General features: G+C 36.2%; 2 protein-coding genes across 2 annotated transcripts in view; both read left to right on the forward strand.

Moving 5' to 3' along the window:
• LOC134855658 (uncharacterized) overlaps positions 1–19,580 on the forward strand; it is a 323,097-nt gene that overhangs the window by 300,497 nt on the left and 3,020 nt on the right. The window contains exons 2-6 of the mRNA XM_063872228.1: positions 14,824–15,029; positions 16,027–16,176; positions 17,178–17,801; positions 18,174–18,323; positions 19,077–19,239. Coding sequence (XP_063728298.1) covers positions 14,867–15,029; positions 16,027–16,176; positions 17,178–17,801; positions 18,174–18,323; positions 19,077–19,239 — 1,250 coding nt within the window. The 5' untranslated portion in view covers positions 14,824–14,866. The remainder of the gene's footprint in view (positions 1–14,823; positions 15,030–16,026; positions 16,177–17,177; positions 17,802–18,173; positions 18,324–19,076; positions 19,240–19,580) is intronic.
• LOC134855233 (uncharacterized) lies at positions 13–9,764 on the forward strand. Its single transcript, XM_063871692.1, has 6 exons — positions 13–402; positions 3,699–3,887; positions 4,322–4,793; positions 7,666–8,418; positions 9,072–9,225; positions 9,458–9,764. Exons 1-6 carry the CDS (start codon positions 25–27, stop codon positions 9,492–9,494), a joined length of 1,983 nt encoding a protein of 660 aa, XP_063727762.1. The 5' UTR covers positions 13–24; the 3' UTR covers positions 9,495–9,764.

Genomic DNA, 19,580 nt, shown 5'->3' on the forward strand with positions numbered 1-19,580 from the left:
TTTCAGTTTTTTTTCAGGAGTGGTATGAAAAAATTAATAGCTGCGCATATTTTGTTCTTGTGTTTGATTCGCAGTCCTATGTTGAAACAGATCTCGAGCCGGTCTCGCCAATTCCCATCAACGGACACTCTTGACCTTTTAACCAGTTCGGGCTCAGTCGATTATTTACCAACTTTCGCAAAAGATGGACTCGATTTCGAAAACTTCAATTCAATTTCAATGCTGCCCGACGTATCTAAGTTTTGGTCATATACAAATGCAGGTTATGCCGGAATAACACCCGGATATTTCTGGACTCTAATTCTGGACACTTGGGGGAGAACAGGGCCAAGTAGTTTTCAATCAAGTGGCAGTTCGGGTATCTTGTCTGATATCACTGGATCTAATGGATTAACTACCGCGGTAAGTTGAAACTTGAAATGTGGATATTTGTTTAAACCCTGGTCTTACTCAATGCAGGACCATCCGTGGATGATGGGGGGATGTCAGCCATTTAGCGTCGGGTCCACCATGAGGAGGACCCCTCCAACGTGATTGAATCGGGATTCGAACTGACGATCAATGTGATAAAGGCCGAGCGTCTGGCCCTCTCAGCCACGGCTGATCTTTGAAATTGATGAAATCTTTCGTAACATGCGTTACCAATGCTGGCTCTTTTCCAGTAACAAACTTTTTTCCAGTCCATTATTTCTCAAATTTAATTACGCTTTTTTTCGGATTAACAACTAGTTTAACAAAATCATTTGAATCACATATGATGGTGCTATCACTTATGATGCTGCTGTGCTGACATGCTCAGTTTCATGAAAATTCAAACTTAGCTACTGGGTTGGTACTTGTATTCAGGGTAATTTCAGGAGGTCTTTGCAAAAATTGCCATTGGCCCCAAACTTTCCGAGTTTTAATTTAAGCTCGTATTTTTGGACCTAACTGTGTGTGCGGGGGTTGGGGGGTGTTTCAGCGAGAAAAAAAAATTGCCAAACGCACAAAGTTAAAGCCGAGGAGGAACTTTGTTTTCGAGCGTTTTCTTAGTTCCTATCACAAAAAAACAGTGGCTCAAAAATGTCTAGAACGTTTTTGAGTGTCTTTTGTTGCTTGTTTCGAAATATTGGGAATATTTGTTTTCTAAATCTTTGAGTTGTGGTATGTTTTTACAATTGTTTGTTTTTACAGAGTATTGCAATCGGGGACTTTTTTCCCGTAAATAACTTCATGCACAGGACTCATCATTTCATCTCTTGGACTCCTTCATCTTCTGATATGCTCAATTTCCTAAAATTAAAATAAAATTAATTTAACTTGAGTAGTAGTTAGTTAAAGCGAGTTTCAGATTGTAATTATTTTTTAAACAAAATTTCTCATTTTTCGGGTTCGTGGGTTTTGCCATAGTTTATGTCGGATCATTTTCCGTTTTTTTAAAATACCATTTTTTATCTGATAGTGTTTTTATTGGCTTACTTTCTAGAGCATTTGTTTCGTTCCAATTTCATTATTTTTTACTATCATTGAAAGTTCAGTAGTTTGTAAATTTATCAAGTTTGATTTTGGGTTAATTTTTTTTTCACTTTTTTCGTTTTTTAATATATTTAAACAGCTTCAGTGTATATTGTATTGGCTCAGTTAACTTATATTGGATAATTTCGAGGGCAAATATATTCGCATGCGATTATTATTCTCAGATTTGGATGGGTCGTAAAAATTTTTAAAACTTTACGCAACTTTTTATGTTAACCGTTTTGTTTTCGACTCAAACAGGTTTCGATCTAAAATTTGTGCCGCTCGGTAGTTTTTTTTTCAATTCTTTTTCAAGGTGCTTATGAACTTCTTATACAACCATGAAGTTTTTGTAGCTCTATTTTTTTCAAATTTTCAAGTAATTTTTTTCAAGTAAATTTTTTAACTTACCTTTTTTTTGCATCGCAAGTGTTGCGAAGCTCCGCTGCGCCTATGCGTCATAATTAGGTTTTTGGCAGATTTGGTTCTCGTTTTAGCAAAGTGATGCGAAGGACTCCTTCTATTCTGTTTAATCTTCTATTCTGTTTAATAAACTTGCAGCGTCCTCATGAAAAGAATGAAGGACAGGGAAGTTTCTGTTAACGTCTCCTCCAATTTTAACATCTTTGCCTCGCTTACTGCTTCGGTAGAAAATGAAAACAAAATTTTTTAAAACCTTTTGTTGTAAATATTCAGTGTCGTGTCTTTTGACATGAATCCGTTCATTTGTAGGGACTTTTTCTTTGTATGTGAAGTTGCAGAGAGTACGTGCATGTTATTCCTTGGAAAATTAAAAATCTGTAGATATTGAATTAGAATAAAAACCCCACCAAGCAACTCAACAAACCGAAAACGAAAAACAATTACATAATAAAACAGAAGGTTAACAGATTCCCTTCTACTTCAAAAGTGAAGCAGCCTCGGTTAAGGCAGGTAGATTAATTATTAAGCGCCGTACAAAAGCGTTCAGCCTCGATGGCTGATACCACTCGAAAAAACTGCATTATGCAAAGCTCAGAAACAGTACATCTTGCAGGTCCAATTTTTCACATGCTCAGCACTTTAAAAGGAATACATTTATACAACACTAAAGCTCCCGTCTAAAGTTTAAGTGACAATAAAATATCGGAATCACAGTTCAGACGTTTCTAAGCGTCCGGAATCTAAGACGGAGATCAGTTTTTCGCTGCTAGCCCCTCTTTTCCTAAAACAGTCGGCAATGTGCTCACAGTTTGGCACCCAATTAACAGAACGTATTACTTTTTCACTCTGAGATTGTCGAATTGTTGCATTATCCAATCAGAGTCGCTTTTCTTCTACAGCTTTCGTGGACTGCAGATTGTCGCAGAGTATGGCAGATATACGTATGGCTGTCGTGTTTTTTTGGCCAGAGTTGTCGTACGGGTTAAAGACTTGCGCCCCTAAAAAGTTTTATTTTCCATATAAGATAACCAATTTTCACTCCAAAAGTCAGCGGCTCAAGGACCACCTTGATCTATGCTTTTGTTAATTTTGTTTGAGGTTTAACCAGCAATTCCTGAAAAAAAAAATAATTGAATAAAGGTTTTAAGCAGTGCACTACAACGGTTCAGTGTATAGAGCTAATCAGATCATATATCGGCCTTTACCATGGATAGTTGATGGGGGTAGGGGGTGGGAGCAGGGGCGGATTTAAGTGGGGGGACGCCTTCCCTCAGGGATTCGACCCCCTGCCGACCCAAAGGGTCCCCCTTTTGAACTATTTTGAGATATCGATTTTGGTGACGGAACCTAAAATTTTTCTAAAGGTGCCTTTGGCGCCAATATATACTTATTTAAAGGGGGCAGCGCGCGCCGAAAAAGCGCGATTTTTAGGTCAAAATTTTCCAACAGTTTTTTGGCCTGTTTTTGCCTACGGCGCAAAAAATTTGACCAAAACGGTCTTTTTGATGCTTTGGGAGAGCTCGGAAAATCAGTTTGGTCGACCTATAAAAAAGTCGACAAAATTTTTGAAAATCCGCCCCCCTCGAAAAAATCCTAGATCCGCCCCTGGGTGGGAGTATGATCTTTCTCATGATAGACCCCAGACTAGATACAAAAACATTATAGCACCTACACTGAGCTTACCAAAATGGGGGCTTTAAAGGGAAAGACACGATAAATGGTGCTAATTTGAGTTGATTCATGGATGATTCATTATATCTCAACCTAGTGTGTGTTGATAGGACATAGAAGCAATACAGTCCTCGTACAAAGAAGACGAACTTCTATCTTCGTCATCAGCAAACAGTTATAACCACCATAACTATTTCCACCACCAGCCACAGACAGTTGAACTACCGAGCTGTTCTTTTGACTCCTACAAGGAGAACTACAAGTTTGGACTACCGGCTAGACATCATCTTTCCTCTCAAGTGATGAGCATTTCGATAAGTTAAAAGGATACTTCAATTTTAATTGTATTTGCTTCAGTTATGGCTAGCTATTCGTAGTTTGGAAAATTGAATAGTTTGGATAGTTTGGAAAACTGAATGAAAATTGAAGAAAAGTGAATTTTCATGGGACAATCGATGGTAGCCTTAAAAACGTTTTAAAAGCCAATTTCATCATTAAAGATATGAAAGTCCGTCAAAATTAAGGTTTGAATTGGGCCAAGATTCGGTAAACCTCGAAAAGATTATTCGACTGTTTTTCTCACAGACGAATATGACGTTTATAATTAATCTGTCAGGTAATGATATCTTCATTTTTTGAGATTTATAAAATGAAATTGCAGTTTGATTTCAAAACTTAAACGGTATAATTAATGGTGGACTTAACTGAAATTGCTCACCACTTGTTTTAACAGCTAGAAGAACAGACAACATGCGATGCGAAACTTTCATTTGATAAATCTTTATCTGTCGACCTTCTAGAACCTTCTTTAAAAGAGAACGTTCTTCTTTTTGACATCGATAACTTGCTCGCTACTAACGAATCATCAATAGAACCACAAGGACCTGCCCAAACTAGAAACGAGTTTCAAAATGAATTCGGATCGGAGTTATTGTTGAATAATTCGGCACCGGAAGTGGATAATTTTGACTGGTCCTTTGATCTTTTCGAGGAGGATGACTCATTTAAATTTGGAGAGGATCAACATGCATCTATGTCGACTCATACTTTTATCGGACCAAGAGATGAAATTGATAGTTTCGATTTGTCTGAGATAGGTTTCGATACTTTGGAGAGAATTGAACCCGTTCAGGGTACGGACGATCACTTGTACAGAAGAAACTCAGAAGAGAGTTTCGATATGGATCTTTCACTACAGCAAACCAGTAAGTTAATGTCAGTTATGAATTAGATGATACGCATTTCTGACAAGTTTGTGCAGGATAGTTCACTTGGAGAAATAGCGAAACTAATGGATCATATTTATTAGTGGTCAAAGCAGAGTTTCATTACGACGACCTTTGAACTGTTGGCTTTTTTTCCTCTCCCACCTGCAAATTGTTCCTGGTAAAATATTTGTTCACATTTTTTTATTATGAAAAATGACAAGCGGGTTAGTTAGGCCACGACAAACGTATGTGGACTTCATACTTAACCTTGTAAGTTTGCCGAGTGATGGATGACCATTAAGATTAACTTATTTTGTGGCTACCTTAAAGAACAGGTAGAAAAGAGTGAAATGGTTAAAATTTAAAGCTTTGATTAAAAGGTATTTTCAAGCTGAGCTGCAGATTTTTTGTACCAATCTTCGCAGGGGCGGATCTAGGATTTTCTCGAGGGGGGGGGCGGATTTTCAAAAAATTTTCCAAAATTTTGACGACCTTTTTTTTTTTTTTTAGGTCGACCAAATTGATTTTTATTTTTCGCGCTCTCCTAAAGCACTGTTTTGCCCTTATTTTGGCTAAATTTTTGAAAAAACAGTGTCAAAAAAGCCGTTTTTGGGCACTTTTTGAAAAATTTTGACAAAAAAATGCGTTTTTTTGGCGCGCGCTCCCCCTCACAAATAGCATCTATTGGCGCCGAAGGCGCCTTTAGAAAAATTTTAGGGTCGGTCGGCCAAAAATGGATTTCTGAAAAAGTATCAAAGGGGGGGACCCTTTGGGTCGGCAGGGGGTCAAATCCCTGAGGGAGGGGGCGTCCCCCCCCCCCCCCCCCCCCCTAAATCCGCCCCTGAATCTTCGTGAGCTTTCGTTTCGAATAGATTATTAATTTTATTCATATATAAAATTAACAATTTTGTTTTTGTGTATTAAGACTAGCCAACGCAGTGTATTACTATAACTCCACTTTTTCCAACCAAACTTGCAACTAAAAGTGCTCACTTATTGCGACCTTTGCTACAATCACAATATGAATTTTTGGAAATTTCAAAGCATCTGTTCTCTGCTTTATTTATGGCCAGTTTTTTCCATTTTTTTAACAAGCGTGGCACAGATAGACGGAAGTTAGACTCCTAATCTACTGGGCGGAGGCTCAACGCCACACTTAATTCTATTTTTTATATATAATTGGTGGCATTTGTGATGCATAGCATTGGCAATATATTAGCATGTATAGCTGCTTCATTGAAAGCAAGTGTTGGCTAGCTTTCAAGAACCCATGTAAGACTCCAAATCTCGAGGTCGCAGGTTCGAATGCGACACAGCAAAGTTTAACTAATTCGAGGCTTATTTCTACCCTTCTTAGTTCTTTTCATAGAGCTGCTTTTTGTCATTTTCTCGCTAGTGTTTCCGAAGCGAAGCTTCGTCTCTGTGTTATTTTACAATTAAAGCTTTTGTTTTAGTATGAACTATCTTTTTTTCCAACCTAAGTCGCATATATTGTTGCGACGCAAATATTGCTGCGACAAAGTGTGTTCATTTTGAAAGTGTTCGTTTTGATCAATAACCAGCCACTAAGGGCAGCCAATGCTAAGGATATTAACACAGACTATTATATTACAAATAGCTATTTAGCTTCAAGGTATCATGGATCTGTAGCGTAGAGGTAGGGAAGGAGACCCGCAACAAAATAAGAGGGTTCGAACCTGGGCAGGGTCGGATGTTAATGAACTTTTTTGCATACCAGTTAAAATGCGTCCGCTCTATAAATTGAGGCATATTAGTTGGTAATTTTTTTCTTATTGATTGGTACTGCTAATGCGTCATGATTCACTTAGCAATTATGTAGACTCATAATTGGCGTGCGTCACTTAAGAAATTTTGTAGACTCAAAGTTTTACTCATTCTGGCTTTCCCAGTAGCGTTATTGGTAATATTTTTGCTTGTGTATGCGAAGTGCAACTTTGCCTTTTTGTAATTTATTACAAACAGCAACATTAATAAATTCATCGAAATAACATCATAAAAGTGGTTAAGACTGTCGAGTGATGCCGTTAATCTTGCTCCTTGCCAAACTCAAGAAAATGATTTTTTCCCATTAATAACTTTGTTCAATGAACTCATCGCCTGGACTCTTTCATTTACTAGTTTTCTCTGTCGGAACTAAATTTTATTTTTTTTCCGTTTATTCTGCTTAATAGGTTTTGGCCTTTTTTTATTGACTTAATGGCCTCATATTGCGCCGTTTGATGACCGAAAAGAGTTTTTGTGTGCAGGTGTAGCTGTTTTTCTGGGGGGAGCGGGACTTTTGTTAGTTTCAAATCTTTTTAGTTTTTTTTTCGGCTTGAAGGGTTTCGGCTCAGGTTTTTTTTGGCTCTGTTACCGCTTTGTAAGCGTTATTCCGATGCTAATTTCGCAAATTTAATGTCTGGGCAGGTTGTTTTTTCAAAACGATGTTAATTCATTTTGATAGATCTAGTTGTATGTATAATTATAGAATTTGGTTTTTATTCTTAGATTTTTTTCGCTTGTTTCTGAAGTGCAGCTTCGCCTGTGTTGATGAGTGGTACCGGGTGTTCTTTTGTAAATTTCATGCTTCGCGTTTTTGTTATTTGGTAATACGCCGATACTGAAATTTGTTTTGAAACGATACAAGGATGCCACGAACTTAGTCATTTTTTGTAGTAAACTGTTTATTTGAAAAAGATTTTCATCTAACTTTAAACCAAATACCTAATTTTTTTGTTTGCTTAAGTGACATTTCAAATCCGCGCTGGTTTCATTTGTTTAACAATGTTTCGTTATAGCGTATTTCATCTGTCCAGATCCATATCATTTTGTGACTATAGTTTTATGCACATACCTAAGCTTTTTTCAGCAACGACGCAACCCACAGCTAACACTAACTTCTACTTAACCAATCACGCAATCGCTACAACCCACCATCAATACCCACTAGAATACAACCACCACCACATCGACTCAGGTTCGAATCCCACCCACGCCAACGCCATTATCCGACATAACACAGCTACAAAAACGACGACGACGCACCAACAACCTACTTCAGCTACCGAAGCACGATCGGTCAAACCAGATCAACCCGAGGACAGAAACCACCGAGCTACGACAACAACTTCTACTACACTTGAAAACAGCCCAGAAGACATACAACCAATCTTGCCATTTAGTCCACTTATACATGCTAATTCAGTACCATTAGGCACTACCAACAATGTGACTTGTTCGAATCATAGCTACCCTAAAAAATGGTCAGACGATGAAAGTTTATTAAGCCCAGCTCAGAAATTATCACCTGAACCACTGTTGGTGAAACTTGAAAGTGAAGTTGAATTTAAAACAGAAGAAAGTAATGAAAAAAGAGAAGGCGTAAAATCTCGAAATCGCGAGGCGAAGAAAACGACTACTACAGCAAATTCGTCGCGAAGTCGTGAGGGGCCGACAACAGCCGAAAACCGCATACGAGAAGAGGATGTTCTCTCTGTGCTGGCGACGAGAGGAGTTACGAGGGAGCATATAGTGAATTGTTTGCTGGATGATTTCCACAGGATAGTGGCTGTTTTGAGAACAGAGGAACATAGACAGACAGTGAAAGAAATTAGAAAGCGAGGTAAGTGCGATCACCAGTGAATTTAGAGGAAGCGTACTTTAAATGTTTTGGTCTAAATTTTCCAAAAATTTCCTAAAATGCCTTTCTTGGCATATTTATTTTTTTAATTTTGCTTGCGGCGCAGACATTTTGGTCCAAATATGGTCTATATAGTGATTGGTGAGAGCTCAAAAAATCAGTTTGGTCGACCTAAAAAAAGGTAGAAAATTTAAGATTTTTTGAAAATCCGCCTCTCAGCTCACTTTATTGTGTCAAAAATCAAAAAATTATTGATGAAAAATTTATATTATGGTTTTTATAATAGCTGACATAATTTAATTGTAATCGCGGAGATTAAAAAATTGGTACTGATTTTTAGTAGCGTTTTGAGCAGGGGAGTGGGTTGAAGGGTACAACCCCCCCCCCCCCCCCCCCCCCCACCCACCGACGAATTCGGTGCCCTCGTCACCCACAATGTTCCCCTTGGTACTATACGCTAAGGGTCTCCCTTGATAGTAACAGGTGCCCTTGGCGCTAAATCAAATATTTGTAAAGGAGAGCGCAAACCTTCGAAAATGTGCTCAAAATGGTGCTCTTGTGACTTTTTCTCAAAATCTGTTAAAAACTTTATTCAACTTCTGTCGATATTATTTGAGTTTGTGAATCATTTCAAGGTCGCAACAAATTGGCAGCTAAAAGAGTGCGAAGCAAAACCTCAACGAAACTAGACGAAACAAGATCAAATATAGAGGAGTTAAAAGCAAGACGAGAGGAACTCCTTCAAAGGCGGCAGAAATTACTAGAAAAGTTGAATCGTCAGAAACAAATGTAAGTAAATATTCAGAAAACCGTCAGTAAATAGGTTTGCTTTTTTTATCGTCTGAATTAGTTCTCGATGAAATTCACGAATTTTTTTAACCTTGCAAATTGATGAAAAGTCAGTTAATGGTTGAAATTTACAGATGAAGCCAATTGACATTTTTGGTCATTTTGTCCTTATCTGCGTTTTTTCCAACGCAGATGAAACAGTGTTACGCAATTATTTCGCTATTTGTTTCAGCAATAAAGACCTCTTGTCACAAATGCGTTCAAAATAAGACCAGCCAAACAAACCTCTCGACTATTGTTAAGCAGGATTTGGGGAACTGGTTTCAGCACAGAATACAGCCAACAGTACTCGACTGACAAAGCGACTTGACTTCGAATCTCGTTTGATTTATATCACAAAATGTAGTGCCTGAAAATGATAATGATGTTGTGCTACTATAGTACGATTTCTTTTTTGGGTATTGTATTTAATGCAAGTAGACTAGATTTGGAAATTATTTCATTCGTAAATCAGTTGTATAAATAATTAATTAGGTTAATTGAAGCTCAATTTTAGATTTTTTTTATCTGAGTTTTCACTAATTGCAAACCTTCTATCTGGAAAAGTCAAATTTTTCGGTAGAGTTACTTTATTTTTTAAATTAGTTTTCTTTAAAATAGTCAAAATGTAATAAATGAGGCGATTTTTAAAGTGAAAGTGGACGAAGTTAGTTTCACTCATTTAGATCGAATAATTTTGTATTTTCCTGAAAATTTCTGCGAATTATGAACGCTCTCTAATGGGCGCTGATCAAAAGAGTTTAGAATAAGGCCGTTGTTTTTTCCAGAGAAAACCTGCTGATTAATGCTCATTTTCTATTTGAATGTGAGTTTTTACTGGAGGGAACAAAGTCAAATTTTTTTTCTTTTAGAAAATCGAACAAATACCTCTAAACAAATCTCCAAAGTTCGTCTCAAATGATCATCATTTTGTGGGAAACATGTAAAAAAACGCAATCACATCCGTTGTTGTGAAAAATGCAAATTAAATACGCGGTCATGTAAATGAAGGAGTTATATAGTATAGAGAAGTTCTTCTAGGGAGTCAACTTCTTCTAGGGAGTTTTTACTTGTTTGCACGTTTTTTCAATTTTCAAAGAGGAGTTCAAACGATGAAAAGCGAAATTTCAACGGAAAGTTACAAAAATAGCTCTTGGATTTTTACGGCAAATTGACCCATGCGAATTTCTAACATTTTATTATCATTTCTTAAAGCGAAAGAAAAATACGCTCGCGAATAGCAGAATTGCAAATGAAGCGAGAAATGGAAATTGAGGATCAGTTTCAAAAAATGATATCATATCTGTTTTTCCCTCAGAATAAAAATGATAGTTTCCTGTTTCTCTTGAATTGGTTAACTTTGAAAATTTTTAATGACTTGTGGTTCTTAAAAGTTACGGCTTACATTGGTTTTCTTAATTTTCAGATTTCTGATAATTGAAAAGAAAATAAAAAATGGGTAGTTGTTAAAGTTTCTTTCAACGAAATTATTATTAAGGCCAACAACACGCATTAAAGTTTCTGAATACTGTCATTAAAGTGTTACGGAAAATAAAAACGCTACTAATTTTTAATTTGATAAGTAAATTTCAGTTTAGGATTTCAGCAGCGAAACAGTTTTTTCCTCTGAGACTCAAAGTTACAAACAAAATTCAAAAATGTAAGCTTATTTTTTACTTTTCTAAGTTCACTGACTCTTCAACAACTCTGCTGGCTATGTTTTTTTCGGTTTCGATGAGTTCATTCACGTGTCTGACTTCCTTGACTCCTGGTTTTTCTTAGTCAATTATGTGCGAAGTGTGAATGAAGAGGTTTGTGTGGTGCAGGGGTTGGATGTTTCAATATGGCGCAGCAAGGGTTGGATTTAATCAAACCCCCCCCCCCCCCGCAGTCGAAGTTTTTCTTAAAGTCTAATCTCTCTTTATTCTGGTCATAATCCTTTCTAAAACTCAAATGAGAGAACCTTTAGCTGTGTAATTTGTTGATTTGTTATTCTCGGTAGTTCAGAAAGTATTTAAATTTAAAAAATGGAAGTTAAGTTGTAACGGAAACAACTTCAAGAATTATGACATTTCAACGAACTAGATTTTTCAACGGACGCGAAACAACAATTTTTGTATAATCATGAAATTTTTCGAAGAAGGGAACAATTTGTTTAGATTTGACACATATCCATTAAAAATCCCACCATCAAAGAACACCAAAAAGCAGCATGAAGGCGATAATTGTACCATTGCATTTGCATTCATTTTTACCCATCGATTTCTATTATTTTTTTTACAATTTCTTTTCTTGAAAGCATCTTGGTTAACTCTGTCACGTTTCCAAAACATAATTATTTAGTGACAGCCCGCCTATAGTTTCGTATCATTTTTCATTCAAACAACGTGCGCTTAAAAATGCCATTTCATGATTCACGACTTGAAATGATTTTAGTTTTCAAGCTCACTTTTTTATTTTCACATTTTTCGCTAAAAGGCACATAAAAAACTAGCCTTCCTCTGTGAAAGTGAAAATTCAGCCTACAATATCCAAGTATCAAACGTTGCATTCGGTTTTCTCGTAGTCTGATAAGGAAAATTCTACTAAAGTTTCTACATTTTGACTAAAACTTTAAATTACATTCGAAGAGATAAAACATGAAACAATTAATTTAATTAGATTCAAATTTCAATTTTTGTCTCCTGTTTGATGAAAATGCATTCATGGGATTGGGTTGGTTGCCAATAAACGACTCTGTCAAATTTCAGTTAAACGGTTCAGTCAAGAGAACAGGTGGTAGGAATTTTCTTTGCTTGAGCGGGCATGTTCTAATATTAATAGAAAAATAGTTTTGGGCTTAATTCCGTTTGCAGTTTAGTCCATTTTTAAGAGTTCTGAACGTAGTGAGAACTCTTTATATAGGTCTTGGTGATTTTTTTTTGTTTAAGAGAATGAACGTAGTGAAGACTCTTATATAGGTCTTGCTGACTTTTTTTGTTTGTTCTTTTTTCAGGAAAAAGTCTTAAAATATTGATGCACTTAAGTATAATGCAATTTTTGAGTTCAATTGAAATTCATCTGCTGAAAGTGACGTATTGATTCAGTTTATTCAAGTTGGTTTCATGTTATCAAAAAGTTCAAAGAGTGTACAGGGCATCTATTTTTTTCTTTCAATTTCGAAAGTTGAGATTTTTTCAAGAAAGTCAATGTTTTTTTTTCTGTTTACTTGCGTTCATTACTCTTTTCCAATTTTCGATTGGCTGTTTTTTTCAGGAAAAAGTCTCAAAGTTTGTTCACGCTCAATTTTGGTTTTTCGTGGTTTGATTTCTATTCACGTTCAGTGCATTTCCATTGTTAAAATGAAGGTAACTTCTACTGTTGAACTGCAAAATTGTAAAGGTAACTAAAAACGTTGTCGACATCAAACTTTTAAAATGGAAATTAACTATTAGATTTGCCTATTGATCCTTTTTTCTCAAATTGGGCTTATTTTAACAAAAAAGTGTCCATCATAAATTGTTCTGCAAATTCGAAGAGCTTTAAGGCCATCTATTTTTTTCTTCGAAATTGAAAAGTTGACGTTTTTTTTTTTGAAAAAACAAGTCAATTTGTTTCAAGTTTCGTTGAATTCATTACTCTTTTCCAACTGTCAGTTGGCTATGTTTTGAAATTTTCACCGTTTATTAGAAACTTTTGGTTTTCTCGTTAACCACTGTGCTACCGTGATTGAAAGTAATTAAAACAAGTTCAAGGGGTGAACCCTGCATTAACGGATTCTCCCAATTTTGGCAAGGAATCAGCTGTGGTTTTGGAAATGTTGAATTTTGACACATTTTGAAATTTACGCCCAATCTTCGGCAACATTATATTTCTCAAAATTATTAAACATGTACTTCCAGCTTTAGCTGGGCCTCTAGTTTGAGACAATAAAAATCAGATAAGCCTTCATAAATTCAGTCCTGCGATGCAAAAATTTTATAATTGTAGCGCTCATTTTTTGAAGCAGGGATTCTTGAGATTTAAGACGATCTGAATAACTCAGTTTTGTCCATTTAAAAAATATGGCGTTGTTGTTGTTTGTAGCTGCTAACAGGATGGTCTTTCATTTCATGTTTTCCGTTTCCTCTATTTACAGTGATCCATAATCAAAGATTGTGAGTATTGATTCATCATTTCGTCTCATCCGTGAAACACTACTCTACACTAATTAATTGCCGGGACCCCCCACCGGCAACACAAATCGACTTCTTCGATTATTTTGATAGCAACCCCCCCCCCTATGAAAAACGTCTTTTTTGGTCGGAAAATGTCCACCCCAAGGTAATTTTTGATTTCTGCGAATTGCGTTCTGTAAAGCAACTGTGGCTTTCACAGCTTTCGTTGAGATCGGGAAGGCTCCTTTTTAAAGTACTGAGTGAAACCCGTTCTAGAAGGCAGTTTTTGGTACTCTTTGCTCGGTTCAAGCATGCAGTTTTCAGCTAGTCTGGAGAACCTAGAAAAGTTCCTAATGTGCCGTTTTGTTGGTAAGTTGAGCCATTTCGCGACTTAAAGAATTAGTAAAAAAAAATTGTGAGATCCTAGTCTTTGATTTTTTATATCATTCAATAAGTATTGTCGTCCAGCGCTTAAATTTGGAAAATTATTTCATCTGTGATCATTTTTTGTAAAGTTATGGGGGTTTAAAAATTGCCATTTTGGCCAATTTGGGACAATTAACGCGCGATATGTTTCGCGCTATTAAAGCGTAAGCGGAGATATAATCCGTCATAGAAATCGTTCCAAATTGGTTGAAGGAAGCTTATATGCCATAACTGATTTGTTACTAGGAGCGAAGTTTGTCACTTTGTACTTAATATGGCGTGTGGGGGGATGATTTCACAAAAAATCTCAAATTAAAAAAAAATTTATTTTTATTACATTTAGTTTTTTCTTGTTATTACTGCTCCATAGACTGCTCTGTAAGTTGAGGCGTGTTAATTGATAAATTGTTTTAAATCAAATTGACTGGTACTGCTAATGCATCATAATTAGCGTGCATCACTTAAGAAATTTTGTAGACTCAAAGTTTTGCTCATCCAGTTGTTCCCAGTAGCGTTATGGCTTATATTTTTGTTTGTGTATGAGACGTGCAACTTCACCTCTGTGTCTAAAGTAACATAAAATTCCCCAACCCTGAGGACAAGCACTCAATCAAATTTACGCAGCCTTTCTGTATCATATTTTTTTTGTTCTATTTAAAGATTTTGCGCCTCAATTTAAAAGTGTTTAATTGTCAAAGATAGCTAATCAGATTTACAGTCTCTCACAAGAGCACCCTTGGTTAGTGGAAAATCCTGGGTTTTCTGTTGGAGTCATGGCCTTTACGTTGGAAATATATACAATCATTTAATACGCAGGTAAGTTCGAGTTGAGTGTTAGAATTGAATTGAATGTAAAAGTGAAAAGCAATTGTTGCATATGAATTTTAATTATATCGTTTTTTAACCTTAGCTGCATTGAAATTCTAGGGAGACTTACATTTTGTTCACGTTCAAATCATCGCAAACCAATTCTTAATGCCGCTAACATTATAATTTCAGATGCGGTTCTGAAAACTACAATTCTTAGAATTATGTTCTGAATGTTTCACTTCAAGCAACATCTGAATGCTTGCACGCTACGTGCCGCAACATGCTGTCCTGTGCATGTGAACAGTTGCAGATTGGGATCGAACTTTATAAACTCCAAAACTGCAGCTCAACTGTGGCAGAGTGTGACTCCTCATGACCAGAAACCACACACGGGTCAGTAGTTGTTGTTCAGCTCTTTGTCATTAAGACCCTCCCCCCCCATCCCCGTCCGGCTCTCAAAAAAATTTCGATCCCTGTAGAGTTGAAAATCAATGCTTCAAATGCACAAAAAATTGAAACAGAAAAAACAATGAGAGCTTTTTGCTGTGCACCACTTTTTTATCAGTCGTACAGGATTTATCTGAAAACCGATTTTCACCAAGTGAATTACATAAGATATAGCGAAACCCGAGTTTGTTTCTTTTTGTGCAATGCTGAGAATTTATCAAAGCCCTTTGTGCATTTCAAGGAGTCTAAAAGCGAAGAAGTACAACCAACCGATCTTAGATGGATTCTGAAACGCACAAACACGAAATTTGTGCCTTCCCCCTCTAAGTTATTGTCAAAAAAGTCATTAAGTGATTGTCGAGCGAAGCTCTTACAGTGCTGATTTAAATTATCCTTAGAAAGCGAATAAAACTTGAAACTCCAAACGCGTTTTTTTTACGTTGGATTGAGATTAGACAAAAAGTGAAGAAAACAGAAGTTCAGAGTTTCACCAGAATGCTTCTGGTGCATTTTTTTTGCGACATTTGCAACTTAAATTTTACCTCAAAAATGAAAATGAGTCTATTTGGTTTTTTAGTGAATCATAAATTACGCTAAATCTACCAAGTTAATTGATATAAAATTTTTAATTAAAAGAAGGCTCTTACACAGTCCAAAAAAGTTCTTAAATGATAAGACCTGTATAACAATAGAATTTTGCTTGGCAGCCAAAAAGGTAATTTTTAATATATAAAACTCAAAATCTTTATCAAAGTTTCAAACGTTTTGCCCAAAATTTTAAAGATTTTACTCTCGGAAAATTTTGTTGGGCTGTGTAAGCGGCTTCTTTCGATCGATATAATGTTGTTGGTTTTGTCCGCTTAATTTAAGTCATTTCAATTCAGAGATGGACACATATCCGCTTCGCCACCGCTCTCTTTATTAACCAAGTAAACATTTAAAGGTGGAAAGCGGTTAATTAGACGAGCAGTAAAGGACTTAAACTTCGGCAGGCCAGTGGGCACGGGCAAATTGGGCATCCAATGGCCGGGACTGAATGCCCCTGTGAAGATTGCCCACTACAATGAGAAGATGCAAAAGGCATACGAAGGAGGTGAGCAAAATATAGTTAATGACTAATTGTTGGCAAAATCGGTGGCCTTGAGCAATCTAATTGGTCAAAAACTAAAGCATTTTAGGTTAATTAGTTTGTCGGTTCCGTTTTTACGTGTGGAAATCAGTAACAAGATGAAATTCGACGTGAAAATGAGCAGTTTTAGGTTAATTAACTTCGTTCAGATTCGTTGACCGAAAAGGATATTGCCAAGAATTTGGCATTAACTATATAGTAAGACAATTTAGTTTTGCAGGACTCAATAGTTTGGGTTTTTCTAAGTATCAATAACGCTGTGAAGACACTTGTATAGGTCATGTTGATTCTACTTTTTTTTTTCAGATCAAATTTTATTTTTCGGTCTTAATAATTTTTCGGTCCCAATAAGAGTTTTTTGGTCTCAAGTTTTAAAGGACTCAATAATTTGTGTTTTTCTAAGTGTCAATAACGTAGTGGTGTCAACAATTGGATCAAATTTGATTTTTCGGTCTGAGTTATAGTTTCTTTTTAAGTTCAATTTATCTTCATCTGCTCAAAGGAAAACACAATAGGTTCTCAAATCACGAGAGTGGAAGTAGGGCGAATGAGAAACCTGAACATCTAGTGAATGTGCATTTAAAATATAGTTTTTAGATTGCGCAGCGTAATAAAAATTTTACCTATTCATTCAGTTTTCGAAAGTGGAATTTAATATTCAGATTTCCAAGCGGAATAAAAATTTTACCTCTTGATCCAGTTTTCTCAAATTTAATTAATTTTATCTAAAAAGTGTCGATTATAATTTGTTCTTGATACTCAAAGAGCTTTAAGGCCGGATAGTTTTTCTTTGAAATTCGAAAGTTCAAAAATTTTTTTTTAAAAGTTTTTTTCTTGTTTTCTTGCTGTCTTTTGGCTATGTTCATTTAATGGGCAAAACTGAATTAACTTAAACCATTTTGAGTTATCTTTTTAGTCTTAATCTTACTTTTTGTTCAAGAATTAGCTTCGAATTCGTATTTTAGGCTCAGACGAAGTTCCCCTTCCTGGTTCGCATGGCCTGACCAAGTCCTGGATGCAATCCGAAAGTGCTGCACGCAAGCTTGTCTTCTCGAAACGAGCTATAAATGCAGACGAATTATCTGAAACTTCAAGGTCCGATCAATCACCACCAAGAAACAGAAATGATGCTGGAGATCAAAAAGGCTACCGAGGTTTCGTGAAAACTGGAGCTGGTCGAAATTCAAGAGAGTTTTCAACGTTATGCAGTTCTAAAAGGGACATTGACTTTGTTAACATCGTGAATGTAATATACTCGAAGCGAGAGTTTTCAACATTATGCAGCTCGAGCGGGAACCTGAACTTAATTAATGATGTGAACATAACTGATTTGAGGAGTTTTTCAAGTCAAGGGGGTTCAAATACCGGAGTTAGTGGAGGTGGCGTTCGTTCGCCAGCTAGTCGCTTCAATACAGTTCGTATTGATCAAGCTTTAGGATCTATTAAAACCATGAGAGAAAAGCAAGCGGAAAAATTCGACGCTGCTGAAAAACGAATTAAAAAGAGAAGTTATAATGCGCCTTTGAGTATTAGAGGCTGGACCTCGAAATCTCTTGGAGGATTGTCAGTTGGAGCTCCTTCGCCAAAGGGTAATCTTTAGCTAAAACTTGAAACTTTTTAACCTTTTCTTAATGTCCAGGCCAGCTGTTTGAAGGAAAGAGGTTTGATTTGTCATTTCAGTTTAATTTGCAATGGTTGGTTTAAAAAAACTGATTTAAGCAACCGTAGTAATTAAAGTCTGGATTGTTTTTGCTGTTTTTAGCGCGTGTATGCAACAACATATTGCTTTTTTAGAGCGTGTAGAGCGAAATGCGACAACTTGTTGCTGTAAAAATTACCTCTGATCTAATTCTTCGGCTGGGCTTTTCTAGCTATATTTGTATGGCTAGATTTGTGTTGTTCTCTTACTACGAAAAATTGATAGCATGAAATTTCAAGGAGCTACGGACTTCCATTTTTAGGTGTCGTGGATTATGAAGGTTTCCAGACGAAGATCTTGGAGGTCAAAAGAGTCTGTACGATGAAAGGGAGGTTTGGAAGAGTGTACAAGAAATGGGTTCTTGTTGCGTGTGGAAATCAAAATGGTCTGATTGGATATGCGTTTGCAAGAGGTATGTGAATGTTAACATTACTTAGCATAGAATTCATGGCGATTGCTTGACTTTTGAATCGGCTAATTCCTGGAAAAACTGTATGTATATAGGCAGGGGTGGATCTAGGGTTTTTCGAGTGGGGGATTTTCAAAATTTTGTCGATCTTTTTTAAGTCGACTAAATTGATTTTCCGAGCACTACCAGAACACTATAAAGACCTTGTTCTGACCGGAAGTTGTGTGCCGCAGGCAAATTAAAAAAAAACGGGTCAAAATCGACGTGTTTGGGTACTTTTTGAAAAACTTAGACCATAAAATTGCGTTTTTTTTCGGCGTGCTCCCCTTTGGAATTAGTATATACTGGGCGTTTTAAAATTTTAGGGTTAGTTGGCCTAAAATGGGTGCCTTTGGTCGGCGAGGAGCTCGAATCTCTGAGGAAAAGGTGTCAACTCCCCTGCCCTCCTTAAATCCGCCTCTCTAAATAAGTTACTCTTGTACATGAAGAAGTAACAAACAATTGTCTACATATAACTCAAAAATAAGAACTTCGGAATTCCTTTTAAGTCTTTGGCCTTAAAATTATGAATTTTTGTTAAGCACTACTTGACTTTTTGTTGAAGTTTTCAAAATTTTTGTGTTTCCCACTTTTTTGAGAAATTTTATGATTTTTGAGCTTTTCATAAGTATAATTTAGGTCTTTTTTTATATTCATTATTAAGTTAATGGCAGATGAATTTACTGATTTGAAACGAATGATTTTTGTTTGATTCAGCCGATCAACTGACACAAGCGGTGCGTATTGCGAAGAACAATGCATCCAAGAAGTTGATCTTCGTAGAGAGACACAACAATAATACAATATACACTGACTCAACAGTTGATATGGACAGGACCACTGTTCATATGAGGAGAGTGATGCCAGGACATGGACTCAGGTGTGTACCACTCATTTTGGCGTTTTTTAAGAGTCGATATACGTAATCAATCACCCATTGAACGTAGATAATGGTCAAGCTCTTATAAAGCTCGTGAAGATTTTTTTCAGGAAAAGTCCTAAAATTAGTTCACATTCAAATTTGATTTTTTTTGCGGTTTGACTTTTGATTTTTTTTTGTCAAGTTCTTTTCGTTTACTTTTTCAAAACCAAGAAAAACTTCACTATCTTACAACATAATGATCAAGCTTACCAAAAACTATCAACTTCTAGTTTCGAAAGTGGAATTAAATTTTCAGATTTTCCAGTGGAGTAAAAACTTTACTTTTTGATCCAGTTTTC

The sequence above is a fragment of the Symsagittifera roscoffensis genome, chromosome 10, assembly GCF_963678635.1.
Source record: "Symsagittifera roscoffensis chromosome 10, txSymRosc1.1, whole genome shotgun sequence".
NCBI classification, from domain to species: domain Eukaryota; kingdom Metazoa; phylum Xenacoelomorpha; order Acoela; family Convolutidae; genus Symsagittifera; species Symsagittifera roscoffensis.